At 48.5% G+C, this 15,303-nt stretch overlaps 1 protein-coding gene across 1 annotated transcript in view; it reads left to right on the forward strand.

Moving 5' to 3' along the window:
- NSMF (NMDA receptor synaptonuclear signaling and neuronal migration factor) overlaps positions 1-10,953 on the forward strand; it is a 30,385-nt gene extending 19,432 nt beyond the window's left edge. The window contains exons 11-16 of the mRNA XM_020800946.3: positions 257-290; positions 716-786; positions 1,582-1,661; positions 3,190-3,292; positions 3,489-3,564; positions 4,358-10,953. Of these exons, the coding sequence (XP_020656605.3) occupies positions 257-290; positions 716-786; positions 1,582-1,661; positions 3,190-3,292; positions 3,489-3,564; positions 4,358-4,455 (462 nt within the window). The 3' untranslated portion in view covers positions 4,456-10,953. The remainder of the gene's footprint in view (positions 1-256; positions 291-715; positions 787-1,581; positions 1,662-3,189; positions 3,293-3,488; positions 3,565-4,357) is intronic.
- The last annotated feature ends 4,350 nt before the right edge of the window (positions 10,954-15,303 follow it).

The raw sequence follows: 15,303 nt of genomic DNA on the forward strand, positions 1-15,303 counted from the left end.
GAAGGGGGCTCTAAGACCGTCGGGTCCGACCCCCTGCTCAAGGCAGGAATTCAAATCGAAGCAGATCTGGAAGAAGACAGTGGTCCCCTTTTCTTTTCAAAAGCCTCCAGCGTCGGAGCACCATGGGTTTCGTTGTCGTACTGCTCTAACAGTTAGGAAGTTTTTCCTGACATTCAGCCTAAATCTGGCTTCCTGTCACCCTTGTGGGCTGGTCAGATCTGGGATGTTGAGCCGGGCTTTTCTGTTTTCCTTTCAGGATCACGAGCACGCCACCTTCGATGACATTCTGGGTACGTGAGTGTTTTGGGAAAGGCGTGAGTGGGGGAGAAGATGTCACTTCTTTCCTTCTTCCCTCACTTGATGCGCATCACAGCCCTGTGAGGACTAGAGAGGACGAGCGGGCCCTGTGGGTTTTGAGGGCTCATGAGGACTAGCGCCCCACTTTTTCAACCCCGCAGTCCAGCATCCTAACCCATTTCCTTCCTGCTGGTCTCGCTGGCCTTCTTCCGATACCCTTGGCAGTGCTGGGTGTTTGACAATATTTGGGCGCAGGATCCGGAGTCATGTCCCCTTTGCACCCCGAGGCTTCCTTTGAGGGCCAGCCTTTCCTCGTTGTGGGCTTCGTTCCGCGTTGCACATCTTGCCGAATGAAGACTTCTCTCCACCCGGTCTGTGAATCACCTGTGGGCCTCTTTCTCCTCCTTTCCTTCTGCAGAGGAAATTGAGAAGAAGTTGACCATTTACCGAAAGGGCTGCAGGATCTGGAAGATGTTGATTTTCTGTCAGGTAGGAGGAATCATCCTTTCTTCCCCAAGCACCCTCTGTACTTTGCCTTGCGTGTTCACAGAGCTGTTGACCTGGAAGACAAGACCTTCTCCCCCCTTAGGAGAAGATGATTCTCATCAAGCCTTTCTTTCTCCCCATCCTCCCCAGCCATGGCCCTTCCCTAAGGAAAGACGCTCAAGTGCACAGCGCCATCCTGTCGGCCAGGATGGTCTCTCTGGTTAACCCCCCCCCACAAGGGAATCCCAGATCCCCATCTTGGGTGACTTCCGGAGAGAGACTAGGCGGACTCAACATCCGCCACCGACCCCTGCTCTTCGCTAGGAAAGAGGCAGGCTGGAATCCAGCAGTAAGTTGCCACCAGAGTAGGCCCACTGAATCAGGAGGAGTTTAGCGAGTCAGCTCCTCTGTCGTTCCGCGGATTCCTCCCGTCGTGAGTTAAAACGGGATGTCCGCCCTTCGCCAGTCCGATCCACGCAGGACTGGTTGATCCCTTCTCAAGGTCCCCGTTCTTGACATCCCTTTCTCCGTTTGGAATATTTACGCCGTCATGGGGATGAGGGTCCCGGCGGTTTTCTTCCCGCTCTCGTAATCCACCTCTCGGGAGGAACCTCGAGGCTGTCGCGCGGAGTTTAGGATCTCCCGGGATCCAAGGGCACCCTGGAGAAAAATGGCCAAAGACGGGGGGGGGTTCCTTGCTAGGCAGATCTGGCCAAAGGAGCAGAAAGGCGGTGGCTGCCTCTTTACCGGCAATCCTCGCACTGTCCGTTTCACCCTCTGCGTCTTTCCTTCTTGCAGGGCGGTCCAGGACACTTATACCTCCTGAAGAATAAAGTCGCCACGTTTGCCAAAGTGGAGAAAGAAGAAGACATGATATGGTAAGGGAGAAGCTTCGGCCCTCTTTATGCAATCTGTCCATTCCGCTGGCGTTATTTCAGGTCTGAAATGCAATGTACGTGTGTGTGTGTGTGTGTGTTATTTGGTCCCGTTCGGCTGGATTTCAGAGGAGGTCGTTCTGAGCCTTTCTCCTCCCATGTTCCGAAAAGAGGGGATAAAACATGTCACCCTGAAAATGTTCATTCCTGTGGTTCTTCCAAGGGACGGAGCAGCAAAATCTTTAAAAGGCGTGAAGGTCAAATCATTCCCAAATATGACTTGACAAACATAAGATACAGCGAAAAAGTGTTTTATAGAAAGGAAGAGGTGGTTTTTAACCACATCTGCGCTGAGCAGCCGGCAGTGTACAAAATAAAGAATAATAGCTGTGAATCTAGCCCGCATGATTTCTGTCGAAGGGGACGTCTTTTTTTTCGGCCTCGTGAAATGTGTCAGATTTTAAACAGGAGGTTCCTGGCTGGTCGGGGACCGATCCTTTTCTGCTTTATCAAAAAAGCATTGTGTGCTGAGCACCAGGACTCGACGTGGTTGATGCCCACGGGTGGCCTCTTGACCGGGTCAAGTTGAGCCAGCCTGACCAGCCGCTTCTGTGTTATCCTAGGAGGCAGAAAATTGCACCCTTCTCCTTGTTCCTTGAAGCAGAAATACAATTCAAAAGTAAATCGTCCACGGTCTGCTGATTTTTTTTTCCACAGTCGAAAGGCCCGTCTTTCAAATGCCGCGCCCAAAGTTTCTGTTCTTCCTTTTTGCTTCTACGTCCAATTGGCCTGAATCTCGTGGCTTGTTACGTGCCGAGTAGACCCCGTAAATCCCATTGAATGGCTTGGGTCTCCTCCGTTTGAGCTTTACAATGAAGTTCGGTTCCCCCCATTGTGTGCATGCCTCCCGGGACCAGAAGAGCCAGCCTGGGTAGCCTTGGGCCAGCTGCACAAAGTCCCAAGGTTGCCCTCTAGAGGAAGGGAAAGGTCGAGCACTCTTTTGAGTCTTATCTACCCAGAAAATTCTGAAAAAAGGGAGGTCATATTGCAATTAACTGGACTTGACAGGGGATATAAATGAATATAATAAATAAATCACAGGGCTAGGGCATGTGCTTCCCAGTGTGGGATGGAGTGAATTTGACTAAAAGCTAGAGTTTCCAGATACTCCACCCTAAACCAAAGGCAACATGGACGTTCGGTGGAGCCAGCTGGGAAATGCAGGGCATCCGCTTGGACCCGATCCGCGAAGGTCCTTTCGAGTGCCCCCTGCAAGCCTGAGAGATCGGAGGTAGAGCTTCTTCCTCACGATCCTGTCGGATTCGTGCCAGTCTTCCCAGGCATGCGATATGCGTGCGCCCGGAGCAGGGAGAATGGGGGGAGGCTTCGTCCAAAAATGGCAGGAACTCAGCTCCGGGAGGGTCCGAAGACAGATCGCGAACCCCGAACGGGTGGCTCCCCCAGAGAAACACACACACACACACACACACCCCTCGGAGGACCAACTGAGACCCCCCCTCTTGTTTTGCAGTTTCTGGAGGCGGCTGGGCCACCTGATGAGCAAATTGAACCCGGAGCCAAATGTCATTCACATCATGGGGTGTTATGTCTTGGGGAACCACAACGGGGAGAAGGTGAGACCTACGAGCTTGAGTGTGTGTGTGGGTAACCAGGGGCCTTGGCGAAAAGTGCCCTTCCCCAGAGCCTCGTTCGGCCTCGTTTGACCCTCCGGCCTCTTTGACGTGCTGGCCGCTGGTGATGATGGCCTGTCCGAGCACAGATCCTGCGCTCTTCCCACCCCCAGTGACCCGGTCTCGCTTTTCCTTCCAGCTGTTCCAGAATCTGAAGAATCTGATGAGCCCCTGCCGCGTGACCTTTGAATCCCCGCTTGAACTCTCTGCTCAAGGTAAATGATGAGGTTGGCTGCCATGAGGGGCAGCTCCTGCCCCCCCCCCAAAGTTAAGATCCGTAGGTTTGGAAACCCTTGGGCATTTCTGTAGGGACAGTTGCAACCCTCCTTCCTCCTGGCTGGTTAGACAGCTCTGTTTCTTAAAACCCCTAAAAAATCCTAAGAATGTATTCTCGAAGGCTTTCACGGCCATGATCCGATGGTGGTTGTAGGTTTTTCGGGCTGTTTGCCTCTGGTCCTGGAGGTTTTTCTTCCTAACGTTTTGCCAGTCTCTGTGGCCGGCCTCTTCAGAGGACAGGAGTCGGAACTCTGTCTGTGTTCTGGTGTAGTGTGTGGGATAGTTGAGTATTTATAGCTGTGGGATCAGCTTTTTTGTCCTTTTCAGGGGATTGGGCGATTCCGGTGATCATGGTGTTTTTGTTTGTTTGTTTGTTATGGGTGTCGTGTTCTGATAAGGGAGGAAAGATGCTTCTAAAGATGCCGGCCACAGAGACTGGCGAAATGTTAGGAAGAAAAACCTGCCCCACAATACAACAGAGGTGTCATTATTATTGTTGTTGCTGTTGCTCCCGTTCCTGCTGTTACTCACTGATCCAGAACATTTCGGTGCCCAGTGCTGCACAAAGAATCTAAAAGGACAGGGAGGTCTCTGCCCCAGAGATCTTACAATCGATAAAACCAGAAAAGACAGTGGAGAGTACAAACAGAACCGGGGGGTTGTTGCTGTGGACTTCTTGTAGGCACGACTCCTCCCAACTGACTCCATCTTCTCCCCCGTTTTTGGTTTCAGGGAAGCAAATGATCGAAACCTACTTCGACTTCCGCCTTTACCGCCTCTGGAAAACCCGCCAGCACTCCAAGCTGCTGGATTACGACGACATCTTATGAGGGCCAGGCAGGGAGTTGGTTGATTTTTACCGGAACCCCAGGCGGCCGAGCGGCGTGCGAGAAAGACCTTTTTTTAAACGGGAGAGGTGGCGGTGGAAGCCCATCGGTGGCTCGGCAGAGCGAAACACGGAGCGTCGTGGGCCGTGACGTCGAGAGGCTCGGAAGGGGCAGCTTGCGTCTTCGGGCGTGGCTCGGGCCGGCCCGCGCGTCGGACAGAGAGGGGGGTCTTCTGGATCGAGGCAGGTTGGCCCACCCTGCCGATCACCAGGTCGCGAAAGGGGCAAAAACTCTCCAGTTCACGTCCTTTCCCCCTAAGGCATTCCATGCTCAGGTTTTCTTAACTACGGAAATACGAACTGTTCCTAAAGTTCCTTTTTTTTCTTCTTGCGCTACAAGACGAAGCAGGTAACCGAGGGCACACCTCATCCGTTTTCAGGACCGTCCCGCTTCACGCATGGACGTTCTTCTCTCATTCGGAAATGAAGAACATCGTACTGCGCGCCTTGGCGATGCGAGGTCTGAAATCTTTATGGGGCTTTGCAGGGACTCGGACTTTGAGAAAGCGTGTCCATTTTAATAGGGAAAGCATAACTTATAAATATATATATATATATAAGTGCGATTTTTCTACGAATAGAGGGATAATTTACTTAGCTGTTGCCATAAACACCCACCCACAACCAATAGAGGGGGTATTTTTGGTCTGCTTGAAAATATATTTGAAACAACAATATATCTTCTGTAGACAGCTATCTATCTATCTGTAGCTATATATAAAGTGCGAATTTGTGTGCAATCACCAGCAGGATGGTTTTTCACACACGTTTTTGGCAGACGTCTCGGTCTGCGTTGATTGATTTAGTTTCCGGATGAGCCGTGGAAGGGGAAACGCCTCGTGAGCTTCCCTTAAAAGGGTCGGTTGGCTTCCGAGCCAACCATTTTTAGTTTAGAAATACGGCAACGTGGCTGAGGAAGAGATTCTTTGTGTGTGTGTATGTCTGTGTGTACATACACACTCACCCTACAAAGTAGAAATTAATAGCCATGTTAAAAAGACTGTCTCTCCTTATCTCTGTGCACTTATTCTTACCATCTAGGTGAGTTCCCTCCCCCCCCCCAAAAATTCAGATTTTAATCCGTAGGTCTGACGAGGAACCAGCAGCACTTGAATTGTGGAGGGAAGACCCTCCGCTGGGGGGTGTAGCACAGCATTACAACGCTGGGACACAATCTCAAAACGCAACGCCTACCTTTCTCGCCCTGCTGCAGAGAGGAGAAATTTGCTATCGGCTTGCGAGGAAAATCCGCCGACACTCTTACTGACCTCCCGGGCTCGGCTGGTGGGCTGCGCCAGTTCGGAAATGCCAATTCTGCGCGTGTTAGCTTTTTGGAGGGAATGTGTTCAAAGTGTGTGTGTGTGTGGACGGGGAAGCTTCCTCTGTGTTCATACCACATTTGGGTGACGTGGATATCTGAGAAAAACCCCAGACTCTGACAGATGCGTAAGTTTCCATGGTTTCGTGGGAGAGACGATTGCAGTGTTCTCTTTTCGAATCGGAAGGATTTGCCGATTTGCCCGATTTCAGCTTTTGTGTTTCGTTTCTTTAAAAGTTGGCAAAGTGAACCAAATCTGTCTTCTTAACCTTTCATGTGGTCAAGTGGCCGTCCCCCCCCATAACAAGCCTACGTGGCCCACGTCCTTCCTTGTTGGGGAGGCGATACCCATCCTTATCGGTAGTGATCACTCCCCCAGCAAATAACCGAAGTCCAGCATTCGTGGTCTCTGTCCATATGTTGTAAAATTCGTCGGAGAAGCCAAATTAGAGAGCCGTCTTCATTTGCTTGAGAATGACTTCAAAGGTTAAGATTTGGCCCTTAAAAGTCATTAGTTTGTTTGTTTCTTAAGGGGCTTTTCAGGTCCTGAATTCTTTCCATTTTTGAGCATAACATTATAAGGATAAGTCTCTTTTTTAAGGAAAATATTTGTGTTTTTTTTAATGTATAAATCTATATAGCAACAGTTTGCTGCAGTGGGGTAAACGTGTTATCTGTCCTTCCCACCCCACCCGAGCAGCATTGCGCTTAAAACGTAACTATGAAGAGCTGAAACACGAAGACATGAAAAATAAGATTTGCAAAAGCTTATTTGATAAAACCAGCAATATCTTACGAACAGTTGCCTCAATATTAATGGAAGTCAAAGCAGCCAGCTGTGGCTGGAATATCTGCACAAAGGATTGTACAAAACTATTTTAATAATAATTAATAATTATTATATGCTAGGCTCTTCTGTTTCCTCCCCACTGTTTCAACCGAAAGATGTTAGACATCTCTCTTGCAGGATTAGACCTCCTCTAAGGATAGAGAGATTTTTGCTTGGTTCGTGACTGGGTAAGACATTTTCGGAGTTTTAACAGATTTCTTCCTGAATCCGAAAGTAAGAACTTGAAGTTCGTAAAAATCGGATGCAAGAGAGCATTATAACACAGATTCTCTCATCCAGGCAGAGTGTCTTAAAAATGGATTTCGAAACCTCTGTTTTTTTTCCTGATTCTGGGTGGCCACTATTTTTCTCGTTTCGACATCCTGCATTGTCTTTAACACTACAGGGAGCGATGCCCTTTTCCGTGCTCCGAATTGTTGTGCCTGTCACCTCTGTACCATATTGAGGATTGAGAATTGTCTTTTGAGTTCCTTCTTGATCAAGACCTTTGAAAAGTTCTTCCTAAATTCGGCAGAAATGCTTGAGATCAGATTTTTTAAAAAAAAAGTATGTAGGAGAAAAAACCAAAACCTGGCAGATCTCTCTCCGTTCTTACCCAGAAAAAAAGGAACAGGAAAAAAGGGTGGTTAATGCAGTATAATTCAAATTTCATAAATGATATTGGATGAGGTGAACGACTTACGTGTCATCCTCTTCATTTCTGGAATGATCTTGATTCGCCTCCACCTTTGGTTCTTCCCGCTTTCCCCGTACAATTTTGCCTTCTGGCGACTCCTTGAGAGTCTCGTTAGGATTCTTATTTCCGGATTGATTCCTCTCCGATCGTTGCACCCTCCCTTGCCGCTTTTTTGCCACGGCATACTGGAATGTGAGATATTCAGTATTTGGATCGTTTCCTTCAAAAGGAGAAGGAAAGACCGCCTTGTGGCTTGGAAGAGAAGCCTGGGTGGTGGCTCTGACACGAGAAGTGGCTGGGTGTGATTTTATTTTATAGAAGCCGTGGCGCAGACATTACGCATCAGTACCCCTTCCACCGAACCGTCAGAAAGGTGGTATGTAAAGAAAAGGAAACGAGGAGGTAAATATGATGCCAGTCAGTGAGCAAAAAACTTAACGAGTTGAAAGCCGTTTGGCCTTTCTCGAGCAATGCTGCTTTACATCCCTGGCGCTCTGAACTTAACCGTGTCGTCTTCGGGGGCGACCATCGGCACCAGGGGCCAAAATCAGGGGAGACATAGTTTTGGCTTGACTTTACGGCACAAGCTGCCGGTGACCGTCAAGCTGGGAAGGCCGCCTTCCGCAGATCTTCTCGGACCGACGTGAATGCCGCCGGCTCCTCTCCCGGGAAGGCTTTGGTTCATTCGCACGCGGATCCGATTCGCAGCGGCCCACCCCGGTGTGCGCAGAACGCTCTCTTAGCAAGGCAGGGGGGAAAAAGCCATTTTTGTTCGCACTGCAGTCTTTTCCGTAACACCGTCGTTTACCAAGAAGGGAGCTGCCCGGGGGGGTTCTGGGGTTTTTTTTTGCCGGCCTTCCAACCCTCTCTGCTGATTCTGGTCCACATCGTCCATCTCAGCAAGAATGATCTGGAGGTTGGGAGTTCGATTCCTCCACAGGGCTGGACGCAGTGACCCATAGGTTCCTTTCCAGCTCTTTGGATCCAAGAGGATAATGATGATTGTCCTTAACCAACTCCTTACTGGACAACTCGGTGGTTTAAGTCTTTGGCTGAGTATCCAAAGGTTGGGGGTTCAATTCCCCACAGTGCCTCCTTGAGAGTCTGGACTAGATAATTCATAGGGTTCCTTCCGCTATGCAGTTCTAAAATGATGATGAAATCATCACCACTCTGAGCTCCTGTTTCCTAATCTACGTAGTCTCAAAATGTGAGGGATCAAGACCAAGAAGGGTCTTAATTTCCTAGGGAGCGAAGACCCTTTTATTCAACAACGCAGGCAGGAGACGGATGTGCTTCCTGTCGTCCCATTGGAGCAGGGTCCTGTGTTCCGATCCTGGGAAGGGGGGGAGGGAGGAAACCAACCAGAAGGAGGAAATGGCGAAACATTTCATGGTAGCAAATCCTGATCCGTCTCCCCGTTAGCTCATCTTTCAAGCTTCGGCTTCTTTAAAAGGGACAGCCGAGCGCTGGGATTTGACCTCACAAGGTCAGCGCTGGATTCTAAAACTGTGAGCGTGCAAACGTCGTCCCGGTTTTCTTTCTCTCTTGTTGTATATATATTTGGAGATTTTTTTGTGTGTGTGTGCAGCGAATGGCTGACAGAATACCATTTTCTCCAGAATTTATTACGGTTCGTAGTCGGTATTCTTTGTGACTGGACTGTAGTTTTGTATTGGTGTCACGCTGGGGCTTAACCCGTTCTTGTATTCAGCAATAAAATACTTGGGGGGGGGTCCTTTAGGACAATAACCCTATTTTATTCTGATGGCTCATATCTGAGGGTTTTTTACTTTACTGTCCTCCGACCCCAGGGATACGACTGCCTCTTCTTCTCAAGCGTGAATTAACTCTGGTCCTCGGCCTGCAGGCAGGGAGGCGGGTTTGGTTCCCCATGTTTTCGAGTCGTGGATGTAGACAATAGCGGGGTGACGTCCTCTCCCGCTGTCCTGCCAGCCGGAGAGGCGGAAGGGCGTCGATAAAGCAGGTTTCAGTACGGATAACCCATCAAGGCTACAAGAACGAGGCGACAGGATTTAGGGACCGTGTATTCTGCAACCCTGACTATAATTTCAATGAACCACTACTGTAGAGCCCTCTTATCCGCGGGACCAGTATCCGCTGATTTCCTTCCCTATAGCCTGAAAAAGACTTAAAATATTAAAATCCTAGAAATAGAGATTTATAAAGATGACATTACGAGAACTGGCGACGAGAGGGAATCAAGACTATGCTGTTTACAGTATAGTGTTCAGTAGAGAAATATATTTCCGTGATGTCATTACCAGAACTGGCCACTAGAGAGAGCCAGAGACCAAATTTATGTGGCTATTAAAATAGCGTTCGCGATAATCTGCATTTTTCAACAATCTGCAGGGGTGGGATTTGGAACTCATCCTGCAGATACGGGAGCCCTATTGTATCTGGATTATTTGGGATTAACCCAAAACGCTGGCATTCTAAGCATCGAGTTTAAAAAAATAAATAAATACAGGGTTGGATAGATTGGTTTTCTATGCCGAAATTGTGGATAATGGAATTCTTGTCTTCAGTGCGTGTAGCTACTAAGAAGTAATGTTTCCTTGAGTAGGAGAGACTCGTAAAAGGGATCCGGAAAGGCACCGTGGTTAGAGAAGTAGAGCATGAGCCAAAGGTCCTGGGTTCAAATCCTCCCATAGCCATGAAAATTACTGAGTGACCTGGGGGGGGGACTCAATCTCTCAGTTTATGCTACCTCACAGGGTGGTTGTGAGGGTAAAAATGGAGCATCTTGGATGCCACTCTGAGCCTCTCAGAGGGAAGGGCAGGATAATAATACTCATAAACACCCGCGGATAATAGGAAAAAAAAACATAAAACTGTAGATACTTCTGTTCCAAATGGCTTAGATAGGAGACGTTTTTTTCAGACGTCATGGCTGAATCTGACGACCTGGAGAGCTTTTTGCCGTTTGGGGCCTCCTTTAAGCTTTCGCTGCAGGGCCCCAGTGGCACCGCAACCGGACGACGGCTGTCGGTTCACTCTACACGGAGTTGAAGACGGACTCGGGTGTGTTTTGGAGGTGGTTTCTTCCACGGCAGACGAGATCGGCCGCTTCCTTTTGGACCGATTGATCGGTGGCTTACCTCTTTCACAGCAGGAGCCGCCGAAGGCCATGGTATCCCATCGCTCTCCCTTCTTCTAGCAGTGGCCACCAAACTCAGGGGCAGAGAGGCGAGGGGTATAGGCGCCCAACAAACGTCTGGTTTGATGGCATCTACTTCTACCTTGGCATTCGTGACCTGCCTTGGAGCATTCAGTGGCATCTGGCCGGCCAGTGTCCAAAAGGGAGGATAAAAGTTTGACTGGACTTCACGACAACCCTGCAGAGCCGTTCTTCGTTTTACTCACCGTTCTTCTTTAGCGTCCTTAAGCAGACAACTTGACGTTGTTAGTTGTCCACCCAGAAAAGCTGCCTTCCAGCGACTCCTTCAACTCCGGCTCGTCATCTCCTGCCTTTAACTCCTCTGTATTCCGAGATCCTTTCCCCCCGAACCGTTGGACGTTTCTAGGTTTTAAGATGTGATTTAATAAAACGAAACCTTCAGAATGTCAGAAACGTGGGTCGTGTACTCTTTTTAAAAAATTATTTTGACATTTTGTTTTCTACGGGGAGTGCAGAATGCCGGAAGTCTTTTAAGTACCAAATTCCAAGCCGTAATGAATGAAAATACGGAAGACGAGCAGACATTATCATCAGCAAGTTGGTCATTCCCTGAAAAGGGTTGCCGTAAGTCGAAATTTGAGGTCCATGCAAAACTGGGTCCGTCTTCTCCACTTACGGTGCCCTTCTCAGCTTGGAAAAGTTACTTTTTAAAAACGATCACTCCCAAAAAGATTCTAAGCTCCTAAGCCGTATGCTCGATTCTGTAGGCTCCTAGCGAGACCAGATGTGGCACATAAAAAAAAACAACAGAATTTTCTACAGAAAAAAATGCACGCTATCTTTTCAGAGGAAAACTGTGAAGAGGAAGCTGACATGGGGAAAAATGGGAATGAATAGCCAGTATCAGGAGGGGGTTATGTAGTTCTTCTTCCCCACCCTTTTATCACACATCTTTCAGCTTTTTTTATCTGTGTTCAGCGAAGCGGCAGAATTTAACAGGGAGGATCTACGCATCATTAAGCGCCGTCTTACGCTAAGCTCACCTTTCAGAATCATGCTTTGTGTTTGTTTTTAAATGCTTTATTTTTCCTGTTTGCCCAAAAATACACCCAAACTAAATGTTGCGTCTTCAAAATCTGAAGGACAAGTATTGTGAGAAGGTCCACATTTATCCCATGACAAGGCAATGGAAGACTTTGGGGGTGGGGCATTAATCATAACAATAATAATTTGGGTTTTTTATTTGATAACAACCCATCCAACATAAAAGTAGACACAACTCGCCAAGAAAACCTTAGTAACACACACAAAAGTAATACGGCAGGACAAAAAAAGAGAGTTCATTCCAACCGGAACCATCTAGAGATATAACAAGGATGATGATAATAACTTCAGGTACTGTTATGGTTCCATCCTGCCGAATCCTGGGGTTTGTGGTTAGAATTTTCTGCCCGAGAAATCCATGACGTCTCGGGAGGTAACGCTCCGTCTCATCACCAAACTACCGCTCCCAGGACTGCACAGGGTAGAATCTGGACCGAGCTGTTTTCAGCGTACAGGGTAGATCCGGTTTTTTAAATGAAGGCAACGTAATTCGTCACGCTGGAATGAGAGCAGAATTTGGCCGGCTCTGGCTCAAGAGGGCAGCTGGGCTGGTTTCACTGGGCTGGCAAACTGGTTCTGTTCTGGGCAGGGTGGAATGAGTCGCTCGTTTTCATTTGCATCGTGTTCCTCAACTTTTTTGGGATAATAATAACGGCCCTTGGGTTCTTTCAAGGAGAAAGGCGAGGTTAAGAAAAAAAAGATAAAATAATCCTAGAACGACAGAACTGGAAGGGATCCTAAAGATCATCTAGTCCAGCCTGTCAAGGAAGCCCCATGGGGGGAATCAAACTCCCAATTTCTGGCTCTGCAACCAGAGGCTTAAACCCCTGAGCTATCCAGCAGTTCATAGCCTCTTTTCGGTTTTCAATAAATCCTCTCGCCCACCTCTCCTTCAAGAAAAAAAAACAACAAAAATCCATTTGTAATTTAAAATCCCCTAAATGCCATAAAAAGGCTTTTTGAATTTACAAAAAAGCAAACACCCAGGCGTGCGTTTCCTTTAGAGATCCTGAATTCCAGTAACTGTATCCATCAGAGATTTAATGCTGATTTAAAAATACGTGGTTTCTTTTTTAAATAAACAGTCCCACGGGGCCTTGGGAAACTGCGAGCTACTGAATGGCATGCATGCACCATTAGGATTAAATCGAGCAGGGAGAGGACGCTGGGGGGGGGGCTGAGAAGGCAGCCTGCAAAACCTTGTGTGGTTAGAGCTGGCGTTGCTGCTGCGAACACCGACGTTGACAGGGTGCAAGTTAAAACAGGCAGTGGTTACGGGCTCTCAACTGGCCTCCGGCTCATGGCGACCCTATGAAGGAGGGAATCTCCAAAATGTCCCCGTCCTCAGCCACCCCCTGCTCGGCTCTTGCAAACTCCACCCTATGGCTTCCTTGAGGGAGTTAGTCCATCTTGTGTTATTGGGTCTGCCTCTTTGCCTGCTGCTTCGACCTTTCCTAGCATTATCGTCTCTTCCAGGGGAATCCTGCCTCGTTCAGATGTGCTCAAAGCAGGACAGCCTCGGTGTCGACATTTCTGCCTCCAGAGAGGGTTCAGGCTTGATCCAATCCAGGATCCACTTGTTTGTCGTTCTGGCCATCCATCGGAAATATAATTGTGTGGCTGATCTTGGCCTTGACGCATCCTGACCCTGGATGACCTTTTCTAATTCCTTCATTGCTGCCTTTCCCCGCAAAGCCTATACGCACAGTACCGTTTACACAAGTGGTGTGTTTATGTACACACCGTATATGTACTTTGGGTACATACACACACAGTGTCAGACTGGTGAAAGACAACCAGCTCGCTCGTGGACCCTGAAAAAGCAAACGGTAAATAAATACAACCTTTTCTGTTGGGAGATCAAATAGGTGGAAGGAATGGTCCGGGTTAGATCCCTTTTTTGGTGAGGCTCCGCAGGTTGATAAAAAGAAACAAAACGAAGCAAGCCATTGTCATCTAAGATGCCCTGTGATTTATGGCTAATTAAGGGATTAATTAACAGTGTGTCTGCCACCGCACAGGCTGGACAGATCTGGGCCACCATCAGCTAATGAGTGATAAACGAGCTCACCTTGAACTCGCTGGGACGGTAATTAAAGGCGTCCTTCGGCTGAAATCACCGAATTTCTTGCACTCATCTGGCCGGTCGACTCCCACCCCACCCTTTTCGTGGTGAGGTGTTGGACCATAAAGGGCAGCTTGGTCCATAATCCCGGTGGGTGTGCTCCACTTTCGAAGGAAGGTGATAGAAACCTGGGTGGGCTTCTGCTCCAGACTTCCAAGAGCCAAACGGATAAAGGGGTTCGAAGGCTCGGGGCCAGGCGGAACGGATCCCTTCAAGTCCCTCCCGCTTCTGCTCCATATTTGAAGAAGAATAAGAGGTTTTTGGGCAAGGATCCCTCTGTTTGGTTTCAAAATAAAGATCCAGAAGCTAGAGGATCGAGGAGCTGAAGTTGTATCCCCACAACCGCAGGGCCTTTTCTGTGGCTGCTCCTCCCAGACGGTGGAACTCCCTCCCACTGGAAGGCCAGCCTGACCCCATCTTGTCTGTCCTTCCGCCAGCAGGCCAAGACTTTTCTCTTCAAGCAAGCTTTCCCCAAGTGACCGGCTGCTTTGGGGCCACCCAACTAGATTTGCACTGTTATGTGTATGTGAGTTATAACCGAGAAAAGTAACTTCTCTACACCCCTGCATCACCCCGGGTATGCTCCCAGACCTCACATCTTCTTCTCTTTCGCTCTCTCTCCCTCCCATATTCTCTCCCCATGTGAAAAGACCTGGTTTCTGGGAAACACCCAAGAAATTACACCAATAAATCTGTCTCCCTATGAAATCTTAAAAAATGCTCATCCTGGACTCCTAAGCCTTCCTCATTCCACTTGAGGCCATCGTACAGACCGAGTCCCTTCAATGTGACAGTTTATTTTCTCCTCCTCACACACCCCTGCCTGCATCAACCTGCTTTGCCTGTCATCCTCCCCCTTGACAGAAATGCCTGGACACCTCAAAACCTTGCGTTCTTTGCTATGAGTGTAATACAAGTTCAGAAACGGGATGACAATCCTCGAGAGCATCTTCAAAAGCAGAGACATCACCTTGCCAACAAAAGTCCGAATAGTCAAAGCTATGGTTTTTCCTGTCGTGATGTACAGAAGTGAGAGCTGGACCATAAAGAAAGCAGACCGCTGAAGAATTGATGCTTTTGAATTGTGGTGCTGGAGGAGACTCTTGAGAGTCCCCTGGACTGCAAGGAGAACAAACCTATCCGTTCTGAAGGAAATCAGCCCTGAGTGTTCACTGGAAGGACAGATCCTGAAGCTGAGGCTTCAATACTTTGGCCATCTCATGAGAAGAGAAGACTTCTTGGAAAAGACCCTGATGTTGGGAAAGTGTGACGGCAAGAGGAGAAGGGAATGAGATGGTTGGACAGGGTCACCGAAGCGACCAACATGAATTTAACCCGACTCCGGGAGACAGCGGAAGACAGGAGGGCCTGGCATGCTCTGGTCCATGGGGTCACGAAGAGTCAGACACGACTTAATGACAGCAAACTCATATCCACTTTAAGAATGAAACAAAACAGTGGTCCCCAATCTTGATTCCCCAGATGTTCTTGGACCAAAACTTCCAGAAGCGTTTGCTACTTGCTGACCACGATTTCGGGGAGTTGCAGTCCGAGAACATCTGGGGACCCCAGGT

Source organism: Pogona vitticeps, chromosome ZW-PAR, assembly GCF_051106095.1.
Source record: "Pogona vitticeps strain Pit_001003342236 chromosome ZW-PAR, PviZW2.1, whole genome shotgun sequence".
In the NCBI taxonomy this organism is placed as follows: domain Eukaryota; kingdom Metazoa; phylum Chordata; class Lepidosauria; order Squamata; family Agamidae; genus Pogona; species Pogona vitticeps.